The sequence below is a fragment of the Pipistrellus kuhlii genome, unplaced genomic scaffold (assembly GCF_014108245.1).
Source record: "Pipistrellus kuhlii isolate mPipKuh1 unplaced genomic scaffold, mPipKuh1.p scaffold_m20_p_8, whole genome shotgun sequence".
NCBI lineage: Eukaryota > Metazoa > Chordata > Mammalia > Chiroptera > Vespertilionidae > Pipistrellus > Pipistrellus kuhlii.
In genome coordinates this window covers 14,549,707-14,573,940 of record NW_023425584.1, presented here as the reverse complement: position 1 = coordinate 14,573,940, position 24,234 = coordinate 14,549,707, and the positions used below count along the sequence as shown (strand labels likewise).

The 24,234-nt window shown below is 40.7% G+C and overlaps 1 protein-coding gene across 2 annotated transcripts in view; it reads left to right on the top strand.

Annotated features, from left to right (window-relative positions):
- SGCD (sarcoglycan delta) overlaps positions 1–24,234 on the top strand; it is a 415,700-nt gene that overhangs the window by 151,917 nt on the left and 239,549 nt on the right. For both annotated transcript variants that reach the window (XM_036423826.2, XM_036423825.2), the window contains exon 2: positions 171–359. In XM_036423826.2, coding sequence (XP_036279719.1) covers positions 171–359 — 189 coding nt within the window. The remainder of the gene's footprint in view (positions 1–170; positions 360–24,234) is intronic.

Below are 24,234 nucleotides of genomic sequence, written 5' to 3'. Positions count from 1 at the left end.
CACTTTTGTCCAGAGGAAGCAGACTTTTAGAGTGTCCAGAGGATGGAAATGTACGGACAGCAGCCAGCCATATCTCTCCATCAGTTGATTTTTTTCCTCCCCTTTCTTCCCCCCCATCCCTCTCTCAGCAGTTTAATGTGAGTGCTTCTCTCTCGCTTCGTTTGTTTCAGATGCCTCAGGAACAGTACACACACCACCGGAGCACCATGCCCAGCTCCGAGGGGCCACAGGTGTACAAAGTGGGGATTTACGGCTGGCGGAAAAGATGCCTGTATTTCTTCGTCCTGCTGCTGATGATTTTAATACTGGTCAACTTGGCCATGACCATCTGGATTCTCAAAGTCATGAACTTCACAATCGTAAGTAAAACCACACAAGTTTCTTTACCTCTCCTTGTGGGGAAGGGACCTGTGTGGCGAGGAGGAACGTAGAAAAGCAGCTATCGTAGGATTCAAAATGATTGGCAACCTGGTGTCTTGGTTAAAAAAAAAAAATTGTTCAAATGACATGGGAGGATGGACTTCTGTCTCCTGACAGTTCCTCGGGGGCTGGTTATCTAGTTTAGAGGCATCATCTTCTATACGACCCTCAGTATTTGGTTGCTCATTCTGATAACTATTCTGTTTCCTGTAGCATACAAGCACTTTGAGAAAATGATGCAGGAGGAAATATGGGATAAATTCAAAGGGTTAAGTTTTCCCTAATTTTAGTAATGCTTACGAAAGGATTTGTGAGGTAGAGGGTTGGAACATGGAGAGGAAATTAGACTTTGGGGATTACCTAAGTATTTTAAGAGTTTGTACCTGGTAGCCCATTATTACGATTAATCAGGAGTCTCCTTGATTTTTTTGGGAGGGCATTTTCTTTGCCACCATCGGATGAGAGGAAATAAGAGGAACAGAGCCATGCTTCATTTTTTAAGAACTTAATGTTTATGCTGCTTTGAAGGAAATTTGCTGTTGGTACTTAGGGCCACTCTACTGATTGAATATTTACTGGTTGAAGTTCAAATTAAAAGAAAGTCTTGGCAAAATTATTTCTGAAGTTATTATGATATAATAATAACTTCAGAAATAATAAATAACTTCAGTGTGTTTTTTTTGTGTTGTGTTTTTCCTAGAGATTTCCTGGCCATTCTAGCAAGCTAAGTAATGCATTAATTAGTGTGGGTGTAGAGGGCACCAATCAGCTGTCATTAGAGTCCTTTCTTGTGATGTCAAAAGTCTAATTAGATTGACCAAAAAAAAAATCTTGTTTGATAAAGCAATGAGCAGTCAGGTATTTAAGTGACATTCCCACATAGGAGAGTGGATATTGGCCTTTTCTGATTAATCAAGGTTCTTTTTATCCTTAACATGCTATGAGTGGTCACACTCCCTGGCCTGGGCAGTAACTTCTGCTTAAGCTGCTTTTCCTGTCCTCCCTGCCTCACAAGACCTTTCCTGGGGTCCCTCAGCTCCTTTTCTGCATCTGTTATTATACTTATCGCTCCGGATAATCATTTTTGCATGCGTTTCCCAGGCAGAGTGAACTTGGAGAAGAGCAAGGGCTGCATTTTTCTCTGAGTGCCTTTATTCATCATTAATGGAAGGGTTACATGGTGTTTAATTAGGACTTAATTAGGACCCTGTAAACCGAGGTCAGAGACACTGATTCAGGCCTCAGAATGGTTCACTCTAGTGCTGGTTGTTAAAACTAGGAAACTATCTGATTTTACACATTTCTTTCTTGAGAAGAAAAAAATAGTTTAATTTATTGAAAAACAGAGAAAGACTTTGGTATTACAACTTGAAATTTGGAAGAGGATACGGGTCAGTGTCCATGGGATTGTAGGGGTTCAAGGTAATATGCTCTGGACTAGGGGAGCACATTAGCTTCTGTTTATGAATCAGATGCAGTAGACACTTTTTGAACTTGGACTTACTTTCTTTATAGTCAAAGAGAATTCAGAGAAGCGTTTTTATCAGATGAGAGATGTGATCAGATTTGTGGTCTACATGCTTGCTCAGGAGAAGATGCAATATAATGGGGAAATTTTCTCAGAGTTTAGGGCTCTGAAGACCAAATCCTGGGTCCACATGTTCTTAAGTTTTTGTGCCCATAATTGCCAGTTGTTGATGTTCATGTTCTGTGGTGTTTTTATTTTGAGGTTTACAAACTTGTAAAATGGAAAAGCTTCTCAATTACCATATTAAATAAGGGAAGCCTGAAGGCCGGATAGGAGAATGGACAATAAAAATTCAAAAGCCATTTAAAGGGATGTTGTTGACACATCTGACCATGTACTGGTTGAAGGTAGGAGCTGAGGTATTAGAAGACATTCTGAAATTCTCCCAGGTTGTAGCTGGTGAGATGGTTGGGTCATAGGACCCAAAAAAACAGAATAGAATGCCTTACCTTCCCATTGGAGCTGCGCTGAAAATCCTGTATGCCATGAACTCCCTATTTGAGGCTATTTTTGTTATTTTTACCTAGGTTGGCATGAAGTTAATTTATAGAACCTGAAAGACTTAGCAGTGATTGTGATGAATATGAACTAAAACGCTGATAAATGTGATATAATACTAATGTGGCTCCTGAAGTGCGTTTAATCTGGCCAGCCTAATAATGAGAGGTCCATGTAAATGTAAATTGAGAGACAATTCATTCTGAGAGTGTGTGAACTTAGGGAGTAATACGACATTAAAGTAATAATCTATATGAAATAGGCTATTTCCCATAGTTAAGGAAATTGATTGCCAAAGTTGAGAGTTCTCAGAGCTTTACCAAACCAAGTACTTACTGGGGTGAGAATGATGCCTTTATTAGCCATAATTGGTGCTTTATAACAGTAATGCATTTGTGCAAATAGAGCTGAATTGTCAGAAAATTGATCTTTCCCTGAAACTTCAGAGCATATGTTCCCATCCATCACAGTGTAAAGCATATCCTTTTAGAGTTATAATTCTATTCCACAAATAATAATTTCCTGACCAGGAAGATCTTAAAAATGAAGGAGGTATTAACCCGTGTTACATTGGAGCATGTGGGGTTGAGAGAGCAAAGGAAAACAATGAGATGATAGCCCGGCGTTTTCGGCAGGGACTTAAAAATATTGCCAATAGGAAAGAGTGATCATTCTGTACATCTGGAGTATTCAATAGTTTGGGACTTGGGAAGGCTCACTCTATAGTCAAACCCTCTGAGTAATAATAAACCAAGAGAATGATGTCATCTGACTGTATTTGTGAGGACTTGGCAATGTACCCAAGATTGGATATCCAGAATGTTCTTGTCGTCTGGCTTGCATTCCATACTATCCCTAAGGATGTATGCTGGAAGAATCCTTTTGTTATAACCATCTGGACAAACATCCAACTAAGTTTTCTTTGTCCCAGATGTAAGTCTGAAGAAAAATGAGGTTGTCCTCCTCTGCTCTAACAGGATATTGTGGTGTTCCTTTCGAGGCAGGAGAGCAAGGTTACACTCTTCTGCTCAGTTTTCTCCCATGTGGGGGAGTGTGCGGTTTACTTATATTGTAAACACCTATAAATCAGTCCATCCTAGTTCATCACAATCTGTGCTGTACAGAGGGACTAATATTTATTATATGTCTGTTCTGTGCTGGTCACTGTGCTTGGTATTTAAAATATCCCATATAAATGTCAAAACAACTCTAAGATTAGCGATTTTTTATTATCTCCATGGTAATAAATGGAAACACAGGGCTCAGAGAAGTGGTTGACTTCCTGGAAGATACACAATGAGTAAGTAAAAGAACTGTGCTTGGCTTATTAGCCCGAGCCGTTCCACCACACTGTACCCCTCCCCCTAATTGCCACAATGGTCTGGCTCCTCAACTAAACTCTGAAGCTGCCCAAATCGTCCATTGTCTTTATTGCCCACCTATGTTATCCAATCACAAATGTCTTTCCACCTGAGGAATCCACAGACATGTCCTGCCTCGAGTAGTTTCCTGGTGGTTCTGAATGTCCAGTCCTTCTCTCACTGCTCCTTGCCCCGGAACTGATGATTTCTGTCTTTCCACTGTCTCCACCTTCTGTTTTATCATCTTGTTCTGTTAACGTGAACATTTAATATAAACTTACTATTAATATCTAGGTCATAGGTTGGTGTGATAACTGTCAGCTAATTCCTGATAAGCATTTATAGCAGCCTCTGATGCAGAGGAAGACACAAAAGTTGTCAACAGAAAGTCACAAGCCAGCCTACACCACAGCGTAGTGGTCAAGGGCTCAGACTCCAGAGACAGATGTTCTAGCTACAAACTTGCTTTCTGCCACTTTGGCAAGTTTCTCAACCTCTCTGCACTGCAATCTCTTGGGAGTAATAACAATACCTACCTATTCATAGGATGGATGTAAAATGTAAATGAGGTAATGAGTGCAAAGTGCTTGAAATGGAGCTTGGCACATAGAAGTGCTTTCTGAGGAGTATTTGCTACCATCATTATCATCAGTTATTGAAGGCTCATTTTGTGTCAGGCACTATGCTATTGCAATTAATAAGCATTATCAAACCTAATCCTTATGCAGATAGGCACTGTTATGATACCAACTTCACAAGGCAGGGGAGAGCCTCAGTGACTTGATTTGAGATCTCACAGCTCTAACATAGTACAGTAGAGATTTGAATCTATTCCTACTGTCTGTTAGCCAGTTGGATAAATTGTGGGCCGTGCAGAACGCCCTAGCATGAGTGTCAGGGAACTGGATGCCGAGGCAGCCATGAACCACATCACCTTGTTCTCTGGGGCTCAGTATAGAAATGAGTGTGTTGACCTAGGTGCCCTTTAAAAGACTAGAAGGCATCTTCCTGTTAGAACACTCTGGTTTTGTCTTGGGGCTCTGCCTTGACAGAATGAGAGCTCACTCTGTGAAGGGTTTCTGCTTCTGCCAATACATTCTGGCCGCCCAGTCCAAAAAACTTGACCTCAAAGACCTCCCCAAATACTATAATATTGATCATCCATATCATTTAGTACAAGTGGTTAATAAGTGGCAAAACTTGAAAGGCGTGGGAACTATCAATAATTGGCCTGATCTTTTAGCCCAATGGGTGTGAAATCATTTGTTTTAGATGAAATAGGAACCTGAGCAGTCACCTCATTGGAAATCCTCATTTTGCCCAGGATTGAAGCAAAGTAGATAGATAGCAAGGTTGCCTGACCCGGAGTCAGCACCTCAACCATCCTAGGAACTTCTCAGGAGCAGGCATTGTGTTCTCTTCACTTTGTAGCCCCAACCTAGTGCCTGGTGTTCGGGTGGCTTCCCGTGTGTTGTCAGTTGCCTTTGTGCAGACCACACATCAAATAATGGATGTCAAGTATCTGGTCAGTGTCGAGCACATGGTAGTTCCTCAGTAAAGTGTAGCAGTCTATACCTGTATTTCATAGATTCCCTAACTTCTATTCCTTTTTTCTTCATCAGAATGTCAAAATTTAAACCATTGAACTGGTGGTTATGTAAAAACTGAACGTCCACTTGTTTAAGAAAAGCTTCTATAGAACTTACTTTATAATTTTCCATATAACCCTCATAAAACCCCAACCGGGCACACACCATTTTACAGATGGGGAAGCAGAGGCTTTGAGAAGTGCAGCCACTCACCCAAGGTCATGCTGCAGGAGCCATGAAATGGGGATCCGGTCACAGAGAGTCTGACCCCAGAGCCCAGGCTCTTGATCAGGACACAACACTGCCCGTTTTCCAAGGGTGATTTTTCATGAAGACAAATTGGATTTGTTCAGTGCAGTGTCAAAGACATGATTTATTTACCCTGCAGTGAGATGAAGATCCGCTGAGGGTCAGAGGAAGGCATTCTAATACTTGTAAATTAGACACATTGTAAAGCAGTAAAAGCCAGAGGGAATGACCAGTGTGTTCCGCAGCTCCAGACAGTTACTCAGTGTCTGTTTGGGGAAGGCTCAAGGTATTGTGACCTGTCAAACTAACTCAAGTAGAGGGGAGTGAGAGTGCCCATGCCAAGGCAGGGGAGAGGGCTGTCATGGGAGCATAGGACATGGAAGCCTGGGACCTGGAGCATGTCAGGAACCAAGGCTCCTTGGGGATATCCACCCTCTGGCTTTCCTAGACCACAGGGCATTAATCTTGCCCTGGAACATTCTTTTCTGCTTGAAGGCCAGGTCACCTATACCCTTGCTGTCCTATCAATGAGCTCCCTGTGTTTACTTAGGTTTTCTTCTTCCTTTCAACGGCAGCATGCATCTAGCTGCCTTTGACCTTCCCTGAAAGATGACCTTTCCATTTCAGCTCTCACCTCTCGTGGTCCCAGTCTCCTGCTACCCAGGTGCATTGCCCACATCACAGTGTAGCTTGCTCGACTAACCACAGACCCAGTGAGAGGCCATTAGCTGCAGCCTAGGAGGATGAAGCCATGTGATTCTGAGAGTCCTGCTCTTTGAGCTCCCAGCCAGGACTTTCCTCCCAGGAAAGAGGTCATTTGCAAGTAGTATCCACAGACTCCCTCGCAAATAGTGTCCACATTTGATTTTTTATAAACATTGTCCTTTTTAAGCTTTTCTCTTCTCATTTAGTCTTCAAAGTGCCCCCAGTTTAGCTGGCATTTTGTGTTTTGCTGAACCTGGTGCCATGCAGTGGTAGTGGGACGAGGAGCTGGCTGCATGTAGTACTGCATTTCTTTGCCTGGCAGCTTCTCCTAGTCATATGTGAGTTCCAGAAGACAATCACCTTATACTATTTACCGTTGAATCCACAGCTTTAAGCACCTTGCTTATTAGCACACAGCAGATACTTAGAGTGTTTATTGAATAAACGAGTGACAAAAAAATATGAAAAGTCAGTCACTTTACATCAATACTTGTGAAGATGGACACATAGAGCTTTATAGTGCTCTTAAAATGATGTATTAGTGGATTTATTGGGGTAGGTGGGTCATAAATGAGATGAGTGCTTGAATTTAATTATGAAAAGGATTTTTAATATAGATACTCCATCCTGTGTATCAACTACATGCTACATGTTACTGACATGAGAAAAGAAAGACAATAGTAGAGTGTGAAATAGCATAGAAGCAGGAGACATCATCTTCTTTAATACAAATTTGCTTAGTTAATGAGAGAAAATGATATTATTGGCTTTAATTGTACTTTTTGTTTGATGCAGTTAATGAATATATTGTATGTGAAGGTAGCATCCACTTTGGCCCAGATGCCAGCTTCACTTGGGAGCATAACAAGGCCTCCCATATTGAGAACATCATGGTTCCAACCCTCAGCGCTTTGACTTCTGTGGTTGCTTCTCATCCATTAACTCATATTCATGAACATGGAAAATCACCACAATGGTATTTTTTTAAGGCATCATGAAAATTGCAGAAAAACAAAAGAGAAAATTATTCTGTTCCATGAGCAGTCCTGGGATAGCGCTCTGCAATGTCCAGTTTGGTTTGAAACTCACTGTGTTTTATGCCTTTGCATGAATGCAAATCATTAAGGATGATTTTGGTCACTGTCATTGCTGCAAAATGCTGTACACCATGCTTGCCACACACATATAATCTATTGGGCAAATTTGCTTCAATTCAGTCAGTATTTCTTAAGCACACTATTTGTGCAATACTCTGTGTTTGGTATGGACACTAAAAATTATAATAATAAATAAAATCGTATTCTTTGATAGATCATAATTGTTAGGAAGAAAATAAATACATGTGTAATTTTAATGTGTTCCAAAAAATGACAAATATTTTAAGGGAGTATGAAGAAGAAATTAGCCAGACCTGGAAGACTTCTTAATTTGAGTCTGGAAGGATGGATAAGGCCTTGTGAGGGTGTTTAGAGCAAAGACAGCACCATGATTGTAGCCTGAGAGTGGTGATTTAAACTTGGTCACAGAGCCTCAGACACTGTGGTTCCAGTATTGAGAGCCCCGGGCCCTGGAGAGACAATAAGGAGGCAGGGGTGGGGAGAGGAAGGGAGCTGACACTGGTCAAGTCAAACAGGATGCAAATTGTACTCATGAGAGGTCACCCTGGGAAGCTGAAGATCCAATTATAAACAAATTACTGTGCAACCCAGCCTGTCATCTGGATCATATTCCTGACCTTTGCCACTATTACAGTCTTCATGCACTCAGAATTCTTTTTATGCATCTAGAATTGAGAAAAATAAAGCATGTCAGAAAATCTCCCTGGAAGTACTGCTGTCTTCATGCATCACACATAGCCACTCTCTCATGGAATTTTAAGGTCTAATCGGTCATGCTGTGGCTGTGAACTCTGAACAACTCTCAGAAATTGGAAGTTGTGACCACGTTTTGGGGATCTGTTTCCTCTGAGGCATTAAGCTGTCATAGGAGAGAATTTTCAAATCCCAAAGATCACATTATCATGAGAGCCAGCCCTTCCCCAGCAGCTGGGGGATTATGCAGGCTGTAGAAAGAAACCCAGAAAATAAGAGGAGGTTTCAGGTCAGTTGGCTGGCCTGAGAATCATTAGTTAGGATTTCTAAGTCAAGTTGGCTTTGTAATTACTTGGTCTAGAACTGCACTGTCCAATATGAAATTGAAAGAGAATAATGTAAAAACGTGGTGCCTCTGTGACACCAACCACATCACACACATCCAGCAGCTATCTTAGCAGACACAACACATTTCCATCATTGCACCAAGTTGTCGGTTATCAGGCAGGTCTAGACTCTCCTGGCCCATCTCTTAGCTAGGGCTTAGAGGGTGTGCTATGCTCTTGAACAAAGATGTTTTTCATACCTCTTCATATTTCAATTTCTGCCTTTCCTATCTGTGCTCCAGACAGTTTTTAAGCCCCGGAACCATGGGATTAAGGTAGGAAAGCAACCAAAATAATTTAACAGAAAGAGGAGAATAAAGTTTCTTATCATCTGATGAACAGATGGTCCAAATAACATATGTGAAACTATGAATGATTTTTCGTCTTGCCCGTGAGGAGCAAGGTGGTATTTTGTGATGTGAAGAGTTGTACTGACGGGGAGGAGGGCCAGGGACCATTTCTGAGTCTGATTCTACCGATATGTAACATATGCAGTTTGGAACAGCTCAAATAGTTTCTCGGTCTAATTGTTTCATCTTTCCATATTCTTCAGTTTGGAGTAAGAGAGATTGAATCACATTTTTCTCTAGAAGTTTATTTGTGTATGTTTGTTTGCTTGCACTATATTTAATTAGACAAAAATCCAAGATGCTAAATGCCAGAAAATACATCTGATTGTGCCTTTTTAAATTTTTATCTATTCAGTTATTTAATGAATAACCCATTTCATTATCTAGTGCTACACAACAAACCACCCCAAAAATCAGTGGCTTAGTAGAACAGCAGTAATTTCTTTTGCTTAGGAATCTCCAATCTGGGTAGAACTCAATGGGCTTCTTTGAGTCCCCTGAGGTCTCTCTAGCCCTTGAGCTGTGGTGACTCCAAGTCTGAAGTTGTCTCAACATCAGGAACTGGAGTCTTCTTGAGGTGTTTTTACTTACTTGTGTGGGTGGTTGATGCTGGCCGTGAGCTGGGACCTCAGCAAGACGGAACACCTACACATGACCCCTCCATGGGCCAATTTGGGCTTCCTAGCTGCATGGTAGCTAGGCTCCAGAATGTGTTGCACTTAAGTGGTGGACATACATGATGCTGTTATGACCCAGACTCAGAAGTCAGGTGGCCTCATTTCCATTTTACTCTGCTGGTCGAGGCAGACACAGAATCCTGACTGGATTCACAAGGATGGCACTTAAACTTCACCTGTGCACGGGGACATTTAAGTTTCTAGAGAAGAATATAGGATGGGCAATGGCCAGTGTAGCTCAGTGGGTTGGCATTGTCCCATGCATGGAAAGGGTGCCAGTTTGATTCCTGGTAAGAGCACACTCTAGGGTTTTGGGCTTGATTCCTGGTAGGGGGTGTGCAGGAGGCAACTGATTACACATTAATGTTTCTCTCTTTCCCTTTCCCTTCCACTCTCTCTAAAAATCAATAAAAATTTATTTTAAAAAGAAAGAATGTAGGATGGGAAATGATAGTGGGTCAAATGGTGGTCCCCTAAAAGATAAATCCTTGGCTTTAATCCTCTTAATCCCTGGTACCTGTGCATGTTGCCATACATGCCTTATCTAAATTTAGGATCTTGAGGTGAGGAAATCATCCTGCATTATCTAGTTGGGCCCTAAGTCCAATGACAACTGTTTTTCTGAGTCAGGCAGAGGAAGATTTGACAGAGGAGAGGCAGGCAGTGTGACCATAGAGGTGGGCATTGGAGAATTTTACACCCAAGCAATGCCAGCTTCTCCTCCAGAGCTTCCAAGGAAGTGTGGCCTCACTGACACCTTAATTTCAGACCTCTGGTTTGCAGAACTCTGAGAGAATAAATTTCTGTTGTTTTATGCCATCAATTTTGTAGTAATTTGTTAGGGAAGCCTCGGGGAAATAATACAGAAATAGTGTTGCAGTAATCTTTGGAAAGTACAATGTACCATGGTAGTAACAAGAAATGCTATTAACCATACAAACGCTATGCCTTGTATTGAGCATAATGCTAAGTCCCTGTGTTCTCTCTCATATTCCTCAATGACCCTGCGAGGGGATGTGTACTATTATCTCCCCCTTATCTTTGAGGAAACTGAAGTGAAGAGAACTTGCTTAAACTTCCCAACTTCTCCAGCTAATAAGAATCAGGATCCAGATCCAGATGTGTCTAACTTGAATATTTATGCTCTTGACTTGCTCTGAAGATGATTACTGTCAAAAACAATGAAATAATTATGTCATAATTAGTCATCCATTTATTGAGTAACGTTCCATGGCAGTGATCATCAGGGTGTAACCAGGAGTCCTAAGGAATGGGCATTTTAAAACTACTTCAGTACTAGTGAACCCTCAAGCAATTTTAGTCTTATGAATACTTTAAGGAGCCATACTAACTACATAACTGGCACCTGTGTTATAAAAATCATGGTTTGATTGCCTTTTGAATTACTTTTCTGCCTTTACCAAGCCAGGGTGAATGGTCTACTTGTTGCTTTGATAGATGAACAGAAAGAAGCTCTCAGGTAGGAGCACAGCCTTTCTGTTTCATGGAAACTATAATGTTTATGCAGATAAAATTATGAATTTGGGTTAGCTTTTAATTATCAATAACCTTTATTATGTGGAAAACTTACCACCTCTTAAAACTTGATTTTCTAATAGTAGATGTTTTGTAAGTAAAAGTTTATTGTTAAAGAATGAGTACAGAAAGAAGCTAATGCCAGTTTAAGCCTTTTTCAGAAGGAATTACTACCATAGAATATGGAGCCATTTAATACCCACTTACCAAGTACACAGTATGAGCAGATGCTTCCGATGGAGCATTGATGTGCAGTTCTCCCCTCAAACACTAGCAATAAAAAGTTCCATGAAGTCATTGTCACCACGTCGACGTAATCATCATTTTATCACAATAGGCATTTTTTGGTCCTTGCTGTATTCCAAGAAACAAAATAAAAAAAATAAAATAAAAATAATAATAATAATAATAATAATAATAATAATAAAAACCCACAGAACTCTATTCTTTCCTCATAGCATTGTTGTGCTTGTAAAGGTTCTCTGCACCTTAGAAAACCTGTTCACATCTACTGCATTCTGTGTGATTCTTTACAAACATCCCAATGGGAAAGACATGTCTGGGATCATTTAATTTCACCCTTTTGATTGAAGGAGCAGCTGAGGCTCAGTGATCTGCTTAAAGTTTCATGCCCAATAAGTACTACCGTCAACCTCCCAACTTTAGAATAAATAGGACTGAACAAGAGCAGTAGACCTTGACAACAGTTTCATTTGGCAGACTCAAGTAAGTCAGGAAACGAGTGTTTATTTAATATATGGTAAAAGACGCAGCACCTTCTTATCTGGCCATCAAATTTAGGTTGGCCAATATCAGGGAGTTTCCACTATTTATGCACAAGACTGTAATCAGCCATGTTATGCAAGCTTGTTTTCTTTCTCTAACAAATTTCTTAATTCCAAAATTTTAAAAAAGGAAATACTTTCACTAAAATCCAAAGATAGAGAGAAATAATCATTTGGATCCCTTAGCCTCTCACTGAGTCAAACCATCTTAATGCCACATGTAATTGGTTGTTGTTTTAGAAATGATTGCTTTATAGTTCACATAAGAAATTTCTGATGTTCTCCACTGAAACCTGCATTGTGTTTCTTGGCAAGGAGAGTTTCATGAGGGCTGGGATTATCTGTGCCTTGTTTATTCACTGGCGTAGAGCCCTGTGCTTCTTTCCGACTTTTGTCGTTTTTCTTTGAAAAATAATTTTCTGGTCCAGGTGAATGGTTCCAAATGAAATTCTCCACTCTTCAACCTTTTGTTACTCTAGTTACTATCTGGTGACAGCCTAATGAATGAATTACAGTCATTTACTACAAATGTCTATTGAGCTCTTCCTGTGAGCCAAGTACGGTGCCAGGTGTTGGAAGTACAATAGTGAGCAGAAGTAAATGCAGTCCCTTCCTCATGGAGCTTGCTGTATAATGGGGGAGACAGGAAGTAATCATATGATGAAACAAATATAAAAATGCCACTATGGTAAGTGGGTGCTGTAGGAATGTATGAAGGAGTGGTTTGGCACAAAGAGGGGGGCTTTCATGACAAAATCATTGCACAGATACCAAAGTGAAATGGAACAAAGGAACACAAAGGAAAAAGAGATGATGGCAATCTAAAGAACACTGTCTGTGGATCCCTAGGAAATCTGAAAATTTCCTCAGGGGGTGCAGTTAGACGTTTTGGGGGGTGAGGGTGGTGAGTCAGGTGGGAAAGGCCAGTGAAGCATGACTTTGCCTTGTTACCACATTCTGTCAACCATTTTGCAAGGAGAATGTATTTATGTGACACTCATTGGATTCAAAAAATAAAATAAAAAAGGTAAAAAGAAAACCCTAAGTAGAAAAGCAGTAAGATTGTGTCATGATGGTTGCTTTCTTTAAGGACCGTTTGGTTACATTTGGTTGGATTGGGAACTCCACCTATAAGGATAATACATATTGTAATTCCCCACAGTTACTACAAATACTTTCTGCATTAGAAAAAGGAAGCTTGTTTATAATAAGTATTTTGCATTCTTCATTGGCACAAAACAGTATTTGGCCACTTTCAGGTACATTAACTGCAGGATTTGAAAATAGATGATTGTCATTAGTAGGATGACATGTATTGAGAGTTTATTCTGTGCCAGGCATGCTACTAAGCACTGAGCATTGGCTATATTATTCCATCCCTATAGGAGTCCTAGGAGATGGATCCTATATTTATCCCCTTTCTCCCGATGGGGAAACTGAGGCTTAGAAGAGAGGTCCAGTCACTTTCCCAGGGTTGCAGTGAGTGACAGAGCTGGGATGTGAAGCCTAGCTGAACCCAGAACTCCTAACTACTGTGCCATCATCCTCCCATGATACTCCGCAGGCTGAGACATCACAGTCTTTATTCCTCAGAGCCCCAAGTCCTCATGCTTGTGACATTATTAGGACAGTTCAAATAGTCAACCACAGGGCACATGAAGAATCTGAGGATCTGGAGGATCCCCAAGATGCACTGATTCCCAGCACTTTTTAAATGCCCATATATTCCCACCAGGTGGTATGGCTCCCACCCCATTTATTGAGACGTTGTCTTTGTGTTTTATAATGAACCCCTCTCTCATATGGTGTGAATCCTTTATTGAACTTAGAGAGATGAAGAGGCCTCACAACCAGCAGACTTACTTATGTTACAACAAATCCTCCCAGTGCAGACTGCCCAGCTTCTTGGCTCATTTGCCATCACACTCATTGTTCAGAGTTATTCTGCAGCCTTGGTTCAACTGATGCTTTGAAAGAAGTCTAATATGTGATAAAATGAGATGTTATAGAGGGGCAGGGTGCTTTAAGGTACTTTATAGACCATAGGCTGGGTTCACGCTCAGCTCTGCTACTGAGGAGCCAGGTGATATTGGCAAAGTAACCACTTTTTCGAGCCTTGCTCACTCATTTGCTGAAGATTAGAGATAACCCAGAAAATGCTTGTGATTATTATTGTCAACTTGAACATTTGGAGAGTTGCCTTACAAAGAGATTATTCAGTTGCTAAAATTCAGCCTAGAGTCATAAGCTCCCTTTTAAAGGAATGACTAATGGAGTCTTAAAAGCATATGTCATGTGGGTGTGGCTGGAAAAAAAATCATTCCTGCTCTCAAAATTGCAGTCACTATGATATTTGATAGATACACATTATTGCTGATTCAACTTAGAACCATGTAAAACAGAGGAAGCTAAGTATAGCCATTCTAGTGAATGAGACTGTCTATAAACAAACAAACTATTAAAAAAAAAAAAAAAAGCAGTACAGTTATATACTATGGCATGGCCTCTGAAGGAAGTACAAAGATGTGACCATAGCTTGCTTTAAACACAGATCAGCATAGGCATCTCTGGAGAGGTGAATTTTAGTAAAAGCCAGAAGAATGAGTGAGAGACAACAAGCAATGAGCTGAGGGAGATTCCAGGTCAAAGGAGAGGCAAGTTCATATGCCCTGATGGGGCGAAAGCATGGAGTAGGTAGTCTCTGTACAATGGTGAGAAGAGGGACTTGCCATTCAGTTTTTACTACAGGAGAGTGCACCCTCACTAAGAGGGAATGAAGGAATAATGCATTTATACTTGGCACTCCGCTGTGCACTATGCCATTTATGAGAGGCTAGTTGACTGTGAATGACTTGTTTTTTATTTGTATGGTGTGATACTTATATATGTTGACAGCCCTGTGCCTGTAGCTGGTCTATGCAAAGTCTGCATCCCTATTTATTAAGGAAGGTTGGATGTCCTAGAAATAGTGCTGATGGCACGATGGCTGCCAGTCTTAGGACTGGCCTCTGAGATAGCGCCATTGTAGAAAACGTTCACTAACAAATACACTGGAGAGAAATTTATGAATAGACACTCCATTTAATTTTTCAGAGTCCAAAGCAACCTGAAAGTATTGTAAATGGGTCCCATTATCTAATCAGGGAATTATGGCAATCTATTAATTGCTATTTCTGATTATTTGCATTTAATTAAGGGGTACTCTTGAGAAAATGAAGGACAGCATAACCTCAAAATATGGCTTTACATTTTAGATAATTGACTATAATTTCTGTCTGTGCAGCCTTCCTAAATTGTTTATTTCTCCAGATGCTTCCCAAAAGCTATGATTTTACCTCTTTCCTTTCAATGGGTGAGTAGGGGTTGCTCATAAAAGCTTATATGGTTTAGTTTTCTAAACTAAATTAAAGCTTAATTAGTCAAAAATCGATCTCTGAGCTGTTTATATAATTTATACAAGCATAATTAATTTTAGTTAATTGCATAAGTAGCTTTTTTATGCAAAGAGTAACTTGTTTTCTGATGACCCCTACACATCAGATTTTATGTATTATGTATGTATTTATGTATGTATGTATTTATTTATTTATTTTTAATATATTTTATTGATTTTGTACAGAGAGGAAGGGAGAGACATAGAGAATTAGAAAGATCGATGAGAGAGAGTCATCCATCAGCTGCCTCTTGCACACCCCCTACTGGGGGTATGCCCGCAACCAAGGTACATGCCCTTGACTGGAATCGAACCCGGGACCCTTCAGTCCTCAAGCCGACGCTCTATCCATTGAGCCAAACCGGTCTCAGCTACACATCAGATTTTAGGTTACCTACATGTCTAGCCTTCCCTGGTAATGCTAAATCAACTGGCATGATTCTAAAAGTATTACTCTTTCCTTTGATTTATGACTTTTATCATGGAAGTCACTGATTACCTTGGCAACCCATGTTTCATGTTTGGAAAATGCAATGAAAAAGTATAGTAGAATAGCATTGCTTTTGTTTTGATGGAAACCACCAAATAAAATAAAAAAAAAAAGAAATACAATTTCCATATGTTCTCATAAGCCCACTACTTCTCATAAAGTTACCTAGACGTTTTTAGTCTATTTGAATGACAGTTCAAATTACATTGATCAGCTAAATGTCAAAAAGAATAGCTATTATTTTTTAAACCTCCTGGTATTTCCTGGATTTCTCTTCCTGAGAAGGATGGCTTTGCCATGCACTGAGCCCCATTCTCTTGCTGCAGGCGCTGCTGTTCCCTTTGCAGAGGTCTCTAGAATGCCATGTTTAATCCTGAAGAAATTTTCTCTAAAACACAGGCCTTCTCACTTGATTGGCAATTAATCTTTATTATTAGTTCCCTCATCATTTCCCTGAGAAGTCTTGCATAGAAACTGAGGATAATAAAATACTCCCTTTTTCTCTCTCCTCCTCATTCATGGTCTGTGAGGGGTGAAGCTTGCTTTTGCTGCTCTTTCAGGAAACACAGAAGCTTCTTTCCCAGAAGCACCCGGCAAAGCTCCTCACCGGCCTCACGGACCTAAGTGGCAATGCATGTCCACTGTGGGCCAGTAAGTGTGGCTAGGGAGTGAGATTAAGAACTATGGCTTGGGCCTGAGTCACAGGTGCCACCCTATTACCCCAGGCCGATGGATTGTGAGGGGGCGGGGAGAGATGTGGGAGCAGAATGAAAATGAATGTCACCCTAAGTGAAAGGATGGGAGTGTTGGGGAAATAATCACAGCTGCATCTCACAGAGCTGAATGCACTGTCTATGCCTGGGACTGTAACAGCTGAAGCCTGGGACATCTCTTGACTTTAGAGTGACTTTTGCTTTAAGATAGCACAGGCGAATTTGGAATCTGCAAAGTGCTCTTTCTGGCTGTATTTTTCCAAGCTTCATTAACAGCCAGTATTATAGAACCAATTCAAAAGGAACATGTTTTCAGTGCCTATCTTGTTAGCTTCAGGGCTACATTTTTTTAAATGCATAATGAAATCCATGGAATACTCAGAAAGAATCTGACGCTTTGCAAAATTGGCTTTGGGGGCTGTTCCTGGCTTCTAGTTGGAAGGAAAAGTGTCTGGCCATTGCATGAATTGCAAATCCTTTGGTCTGTCTCTAGGCTGTCTTTAGCTGTAAGCAGTTGGGAAAATAAAAAGAGAAATTCAGTATGCGTGTGACTTTCAAAGACTCGGTAGAGGTGCCATACCTCTTTAGTCTTGTACACAGACTATTGGAAGGTCATTTTCCCCTATGTGTATGAAGTCAGTCTCCCTACTTTGTGGGTTTTTGTTCATTCCAGAGGATAAGAAATGGGAACGGGCTATTGTTAGTGACAGGCCAGTGCTTCAAGAATAATGAGAGGCACTCCTCCTTTTCCCTGCGGGTTGGTAAAGCAAAAGTACACACAGACTTGGTAGCTTTTTTAAATAGCTATCATTACCATTTTCTCTCCAGGACCATGTAGGGTCTTACCATTATTAAAGTCAGGACACTGAGCTATGGTCTGGGACCTTGGGCACACCATTCGTCTCCTCTGGGCATCATGGTTCATGTTGATAAAATGGAGAGTCTCAGAGGCATGAGGAATCCAGTTATATATCAGATAGCTTTTATCTTTAAAGTTGTAAATATCTGGAATGGGAGATATAAAAAGAGACGTCTTATTTTCAGATAGCATCTTACTTACCTTCTCTTAACTATCTACAAAAATATCTAAGATAAAACAAGGGATGAGGAGTTATTTTACTATAAAAAACTAGGGATGACAATCTCCAACCAAATTCTTAGGGGAATTTTCAAACCTTGAAAGGTTTGTGAAACTACATTAAAGGACACAGATAAAGCTACTGTATGTTATGCCATTGGAAATAAAGACTCCCCCGCCCCACAATGCACACACAGGTAGTACAAGTTCCCTAGAAGGTACTTTATCTTCGGACCCATATTTGTGTTTAGAACATAAATATTAGTAGCAACTGGGAAGACAAACACTCCCACTTTTTTTCTTTGTGGGTGCTGTTTTTGAGTCAGTCTGTTCTTCAGTCCACACATGCATATAGATACAGATACAGATATATATACATATACACACATGCACACATATATGCACAAATAATGCACATTTATAGACATATACACAAATACATATATATGGACACATGCACATAAATACAAATATATACATATGCACACACACTTATTTATATGGATATATATATGTGTGTATATATATATATACATATATATATATGCACATAAATATATGTACATATGTACATATATACACAAATTAGTGAGAGGCTCCAGTCTCCTAAATACAACAACCACAAGTAGAATAGAGCCAAGAGATGTGAAAGTATAGGGAGACACGAGTAGCCATGCAGAGTTGTCCTTCATGAATTACATCTACTCAGAGTGACACCTGAAGGAAACATGGAGGTACAGGTGTGAGACAGCTATTCACTCAGTGCCCATGGGGACAGAGGGCATCGGAGAGCAGCATGGCATCTGCATGGGTCTTTTCGCCCGTGGGAATGGAGGCAATATAGAGCCTCTGAATAAAACAAACTACAACATAAGGAACAGGAGCATCATCCTGAAGATGTGCAGAAAATAGCATACCACTGAAAATGCTTTAATTTACAAACCAGAAGGAAGATTTAGAAAACTGCAGAGGAGATAGAGGCAGAAGAGGGCATGCCCATTGTGATTTCTCCCTGGAAGAAGATGGGAAGCCATGGGATGGCGCAGGCCAAGACAAAAAGGTCGTATAATTGAGGGAGACAACATAGGAAACATTGTAAGGAACTGAAAAGGCAGTAACAGTTTAAATTGACTTTGATATCAGCAAAGAATTCCTATTGAGAAAAAGCCAATCAGCGAAGTAAAGAATTAAAATGAAGTGCTTTTCCAGAATGAATAAGGAAGAAAAGTGATAAAGCAGAAGAAAATGAAGATTACTAATGGCAGAAAGAGAACGAGTTATAGAAATTTCTAAGAACTATAGAAATTCTTCAGGAAGAGACTAGAACTGAGATTAACACCTCAAATGCATAATCAAATATTTTTTGAGCTGGACATATGTATTAAAAGGTTTCCTTGAGAGTCAGATAAAAAAAAATGACAACCATGTCCAGATCCATCCAGGTTTAGATAAAACATGTTTTCATGTAAAAACAAGCAAATCTTACAAAAGAACAAAAGTCATGCTGATCAAAGGAATCTTCTTGAGAGGAGAGCAGTAAGCAATAAAATAGCTCACCAATTCTGGAAGGAAAAATGCATCCCAAGAATGTAGTCAGAGAAGTTGTTTACCATGTAAGATGAAAACTAAGATGCTTCCTCATGTATTTTAGCCACACATGTTCCTTCTGCCTTCCCTGTTGGCTTCAGCCAAATGGAAACTAAATACAAATTAAGAACCCCTAAATGAGAGGCTTGTGATATAAAATGACTTGTGGGTAAGCTTTGGAACCATTTACATATGAAACATTTTTAAACGTTTTCTAAATAGTATGAGATGCAATTTTCAACATGTAAAAAAAGATGTAATATGTAAACTATTCTAAAAACTGGTATCAAAGTGCCAGATTGCATCTAGAAAGACAAAAGAAAAAAAAAGGAGTAGATAGGGGATGCAAGAATGGAAGCATGAAGCTAAAAAATTGTATTTATTCTACAAGAACAGTTTAAAAGCTTCAATTCTATCTTCCCTTCAATAGTAAGTGAAAGGTGAACTAAGGAATTGAAAACAACAACAACAACAACAAGAATTTAAGAGTATATTTCTAATCCTGGGGGTAGGGAGGAAGAAATTGTAATTCAAAAACAACAGACAGAAAGCACTAAAGAGACAAGCAAGAAGGGTATTGCAATTTAAAAGAAATTAATTATTTGCTAATTCTAACATGGAAACAATTATGTAGTCTGATGGCCCAGCTGAAGATGCAGAACATCATTTAGTCATAGATCCTTAAGGAGGAAGATATATTATGACCTTCCCTACTGCTCCCTCAGAAACAGGGAAGGTCCCCCCTGGACAGTGCCATGCAGCAGCCTTGGTGATGGATCCTAATCCCAGCCAAGTAGGGAGTGGAGCAAGCTTGGCTGTGGTGGAGCCACCCTGGCAGTGGTGTCTGGTGTTTTCCCCTCTGCTGTGGTTGCTGTGGTAAAGGAAATAGTTCCTGGTGGTGCCATCTGTGCTTGGTGACACAGCAGGATATTGTGCCAGGACTTATCTGAGCCATTTGACCTTCAGAAATGATATGGGATCTGTACCCTTATGTGGAAACCATTGTTCACAGGTCTTTGGCACTTCATTCACTTTTTTCCCCCCTTAGTGAGGAGCTTCCCAAGAAGCACTAAGACCTGTTCCAGCTTTTGCAGATAAGAAACTGGGGTTTCTCTTTCATGTGGATGGTCTATGCTATATGCTTTAGCACACAATTATATGATTATTTTCTTAAAATACAAATGATCTCTTCCAAAGAAAACCTCTATCCTAAAAAGCAAGAAGAAAGGCTTCCTTGAGATTCACAGTGCATTTCTCATTTCTAATCCTTGTAGGGCCTCTCTAGCTTTATTTTTTTTAATGGCAGTACCACTTTATCTGCCTGAGGCGGTGGGGTAGACCCGATGGCTGCCTGAGATTCTTTCCAGCTTGTGTTTGTGGGTGGCAGTCTGTATGAGAGAGGATTTAGGTTTAACAGAAGAGGTAACAGATTGCTATACTCTTCAGGAGAAGTGCTGTAAATTGATTATTTGTTTACCCACCCCAGGGCTTAGAGCTGAGTTGTGAACATAGTTGATAGTCCATGGAGACATGGGTTCATAGTGGTGTGTTTCCTTCTGTCACCTAAGGAAACAGGAGTGAGTTAAAGAGGAAGCTGGGATCTTTGGATCAGAAGTCAAGAGATCCCACTGGCAGGTTTGCAACTAATGTGGCCTAAGTCAATCACTTGGAGTTCTCTGGGTTAAATTCCCATTTCTGAAATGAAAGGTTTGGATCTGACGGGGAGTTATGGAGTGGTGGTTGGCCAGAACTGGCTAGCACAGTGTGTTATTGGACCTTGAGGGTATTAACAATTTTTATTGCAGTTGTTGTCATTATGGAAAGCCTTTAGAGGGGTGCATGTGCCCTACATTTTATCACAGTCCTTACCACTCCCTGTTGCCTAACTCCTGGCCCTGCCACTCATTTATGTTTACCTTATTAGCCTTAATATGCATTTAATAGTCACATAAGAAAAGGAAGGGTGATTAGATTTTTCAGCTCCTAACATTAGGTTTTCTGCTCTGCAAACTCTGGACTGTCAGTGTGCAAAAGGTATTTCTTTTAAAGACTTTTGAGGTTAAAAATGATTTGACTAATTAGAACGAATAGATGTGGAAAAAAATGTCAACCTAGAAAGACACACCAGAGAAATTCCAAATGGGGTTTAAAATGATAATAGAAAAGCTGGATCATTCTGCTTGTTTTCAGGTGCCTTCTCTTCATATTTGGTCTGAACTGCCCCAGAATGGTCCTAATGGCCCCAGTCACATGAGCCATTACAGCTTGTCTAACTTGGTTAAGTTCTTTTCTGCTTGAAATTGTTCATGATTCAGCATTTCACAGCTTGAGTTGGGTGCTTTCAGAGGGCACCTTTCTGAAAGGTCGGTCATTCTCCAGAAATCAGCATCCAAGATTATGGGGGCAGCTTCTGCTCAGTGACCTTGGGAGAATGATAATGTACCAGACCCAGGACTTGGAGGCACAGCGCTAGAGCATTGCCTGCTTGGCAATGCCAGAAAGAAAAAAGAAGCTAGTGAAACCAGGCATTTTGGGAGGGGTGGGGTCTATGGGATGGAGGATAGTTCTCCAAGAGGCTGCATGTTGCTAAGGAGGAAGCCAAATTCCTTGTATGTCAAAGGCAGTGAGAGTCTCATGCTCTTTACCTCATTCCAACATCACAAGAAGGAACCACTGACCAGAGCATAACAGATGAGGAAACTGAGGCTTGGAGAAGTGATGTAACCTGCCTATGAAAGAGCGGTTTCAAAGGTAGCGCATTATTTCATGAAGGGCATGCAACTATTCTCTGTACATCGATGCTTGATGAATGATGTATGCACTTTATTCACTTATTATGGTGTTATTGTGTCTAAAAATAAGTTTCCAGTAAATACATGTTGACATGAGAATCCTTTTGTCAGTTGTTGGTGCCGTCAGTATGAAATTTATAAGGCTAAAGAAAAAGTATTTCACCGGGTGCAGGTGAATGCATGATCCCTTTTTTTGGGGGGTGGGGCATTTAAAAGAGATCATTGTATGACATATTAGAAACCAAGAAAAGGGGTGAGGGTGATTTTGTGAACCAACAGAACAAGAGTGATGAGAAAGTGGAATATTAATGTAGTCAGCAAAGCAGTATGCATTTAAAAATAATGGGACTCTAATTATTAAGATTCTGTGGGAGGCCAATAGAGAATTTATTATATTTTCCCCCACTTGCTAACCAGCAAGTAGATGATTCATGCACTGGAGGAGGGGAAAAAATACCCACACACAATGATTATTTTTTTAATGATATGCAGTTGCCAGCTTAGGTTTCTATTTTTACCCTAGCCTAGTCCCTGTGCATGTTTTTCCCTTATTTAGGAAACTCACAACTACAAATATGTTCAATTCATTTTCCTACCTTTCTGCTGAATATAGAGAACAATGCCTACGCTGCCGTGCTGTGCCTGGATATTATTTTAAGCAGGATTGAGAGCAAGTCAAGCAGGCAGCCCCTTGTTGTTAGCATCATGCAAAACCAGACTTCTTTTACTTGCCCTGGAAGGTGTTTATTTTTAGGAATAGTTGTTTATATTGTAAACTAGTGGTCTGGTGCATGAAATCTGTGCATGGGAGTTGGGGGGTTTCCCTCAGCCAAGCTTGTACCCTCTCCAATCAGGGATCCCTTGGGGGATGTCTGACTGCCGGTTTAGGCCCAATCCAACTGGCAGTCAGACATCTCTCTAGCAATATGGGACCACTGGCTCCTAACTACTCACCTGCCTGCTTGCCTAATTGCCAACCCCTCTGCCTACCTGCCTGATCACCCCTAACCTCTCTGCCTGCCTGCCCGATCACCCCTAACTGCCTCTGCCTGCCTGCCTGATTGCCCCTAAACTGCTCTCCCCTGCTGGCCAGATCTAACCCCCAAAGGCATCTACCTGCTCAACACCCCTAACTGCCCTCCCTTTCCAGCCTGATCTTGCCCCCAACAGCACTCCCCTGCCGGCCTGATCTCACCTCCAACTGCCCTCCCCTTCTTCCCTGGTTGCCCCCAACTGCCCTCTTCTGATGGCCTGATCTCACTCCCAACTGCCCTCTTTGCCTTGGCCCCCACCTCCATGGCTTTGTAGGAAGTCAGAAGTCCGGAAGATGGCCCATTGACCTGGTCTAATTAGCATACTACCCTTTTATTAGTATAGATTAAGGAATGAAATAATCATTAAGAATATTTATACTGAGCCGAAACCAGTTTGGCTCAGTGGTAGAGTGTCGGTCTGCGGACTGAAAGGTCCTGGGTTTGATTCCGGTCAAGGGCATGTACATTGGTTGCTGGCACATCCTCGGTAGGGGATGTGCAAGAGGCAGCTGGTCGATGTTTCTCTCTCCCTCTCTGTAAAAATCAATAAAATATATATTTTTAAAAAGAGTATTTACACTGAGACCAATAGTTTTAGAGTTGATGTAGGGAATACTGCTAACACTTACATGATATTTGCACAGAGTGAAACACAAGGAGAAAAGTTGTAAATTAAGAACATGAATGATACAATAGGAGTTAGGAGGTATGGTCTCCTCTTGGAGGCCTTGTACAAACAGGATGAGAGCCACAGACAGGAGAGTGAAGAGAGAGGCCCACGTGTCAGGTGTGTGGCTCACTGGATGCTGGAATTGTTCCATCAGAGAAGTAGGGAGAGGAGCGCAGATTCAAAATGCAACAAGGAAAGAGACCAAGGTCTGATCAGCATTATTGTCTCTCTAAGCACTGGGGAAACATTTCTTTCTAATGTTTCTGCTGGTCTTTCTTGCCTTCCTCCTCCATCGTCATTGCCCTGTTTATCTTATCAAATTCCTACTGGCTACTGCTACCATGGCCCTGCCTAATCAATGCTTATTAAATGCTTTTTTATGTGTCATTTCCATCCTCAAATATGGGCACCCATTCCCAATTGTCTGTCACCTATGTAATGACGGAATTCCTCTACTTAGAAGTTCCTCTAATCAAGCTGGCCAGCTAACTGTCCACTTGACTTCTTGACATTCTTCAAGGAATATACCTCCTGACCCTTAG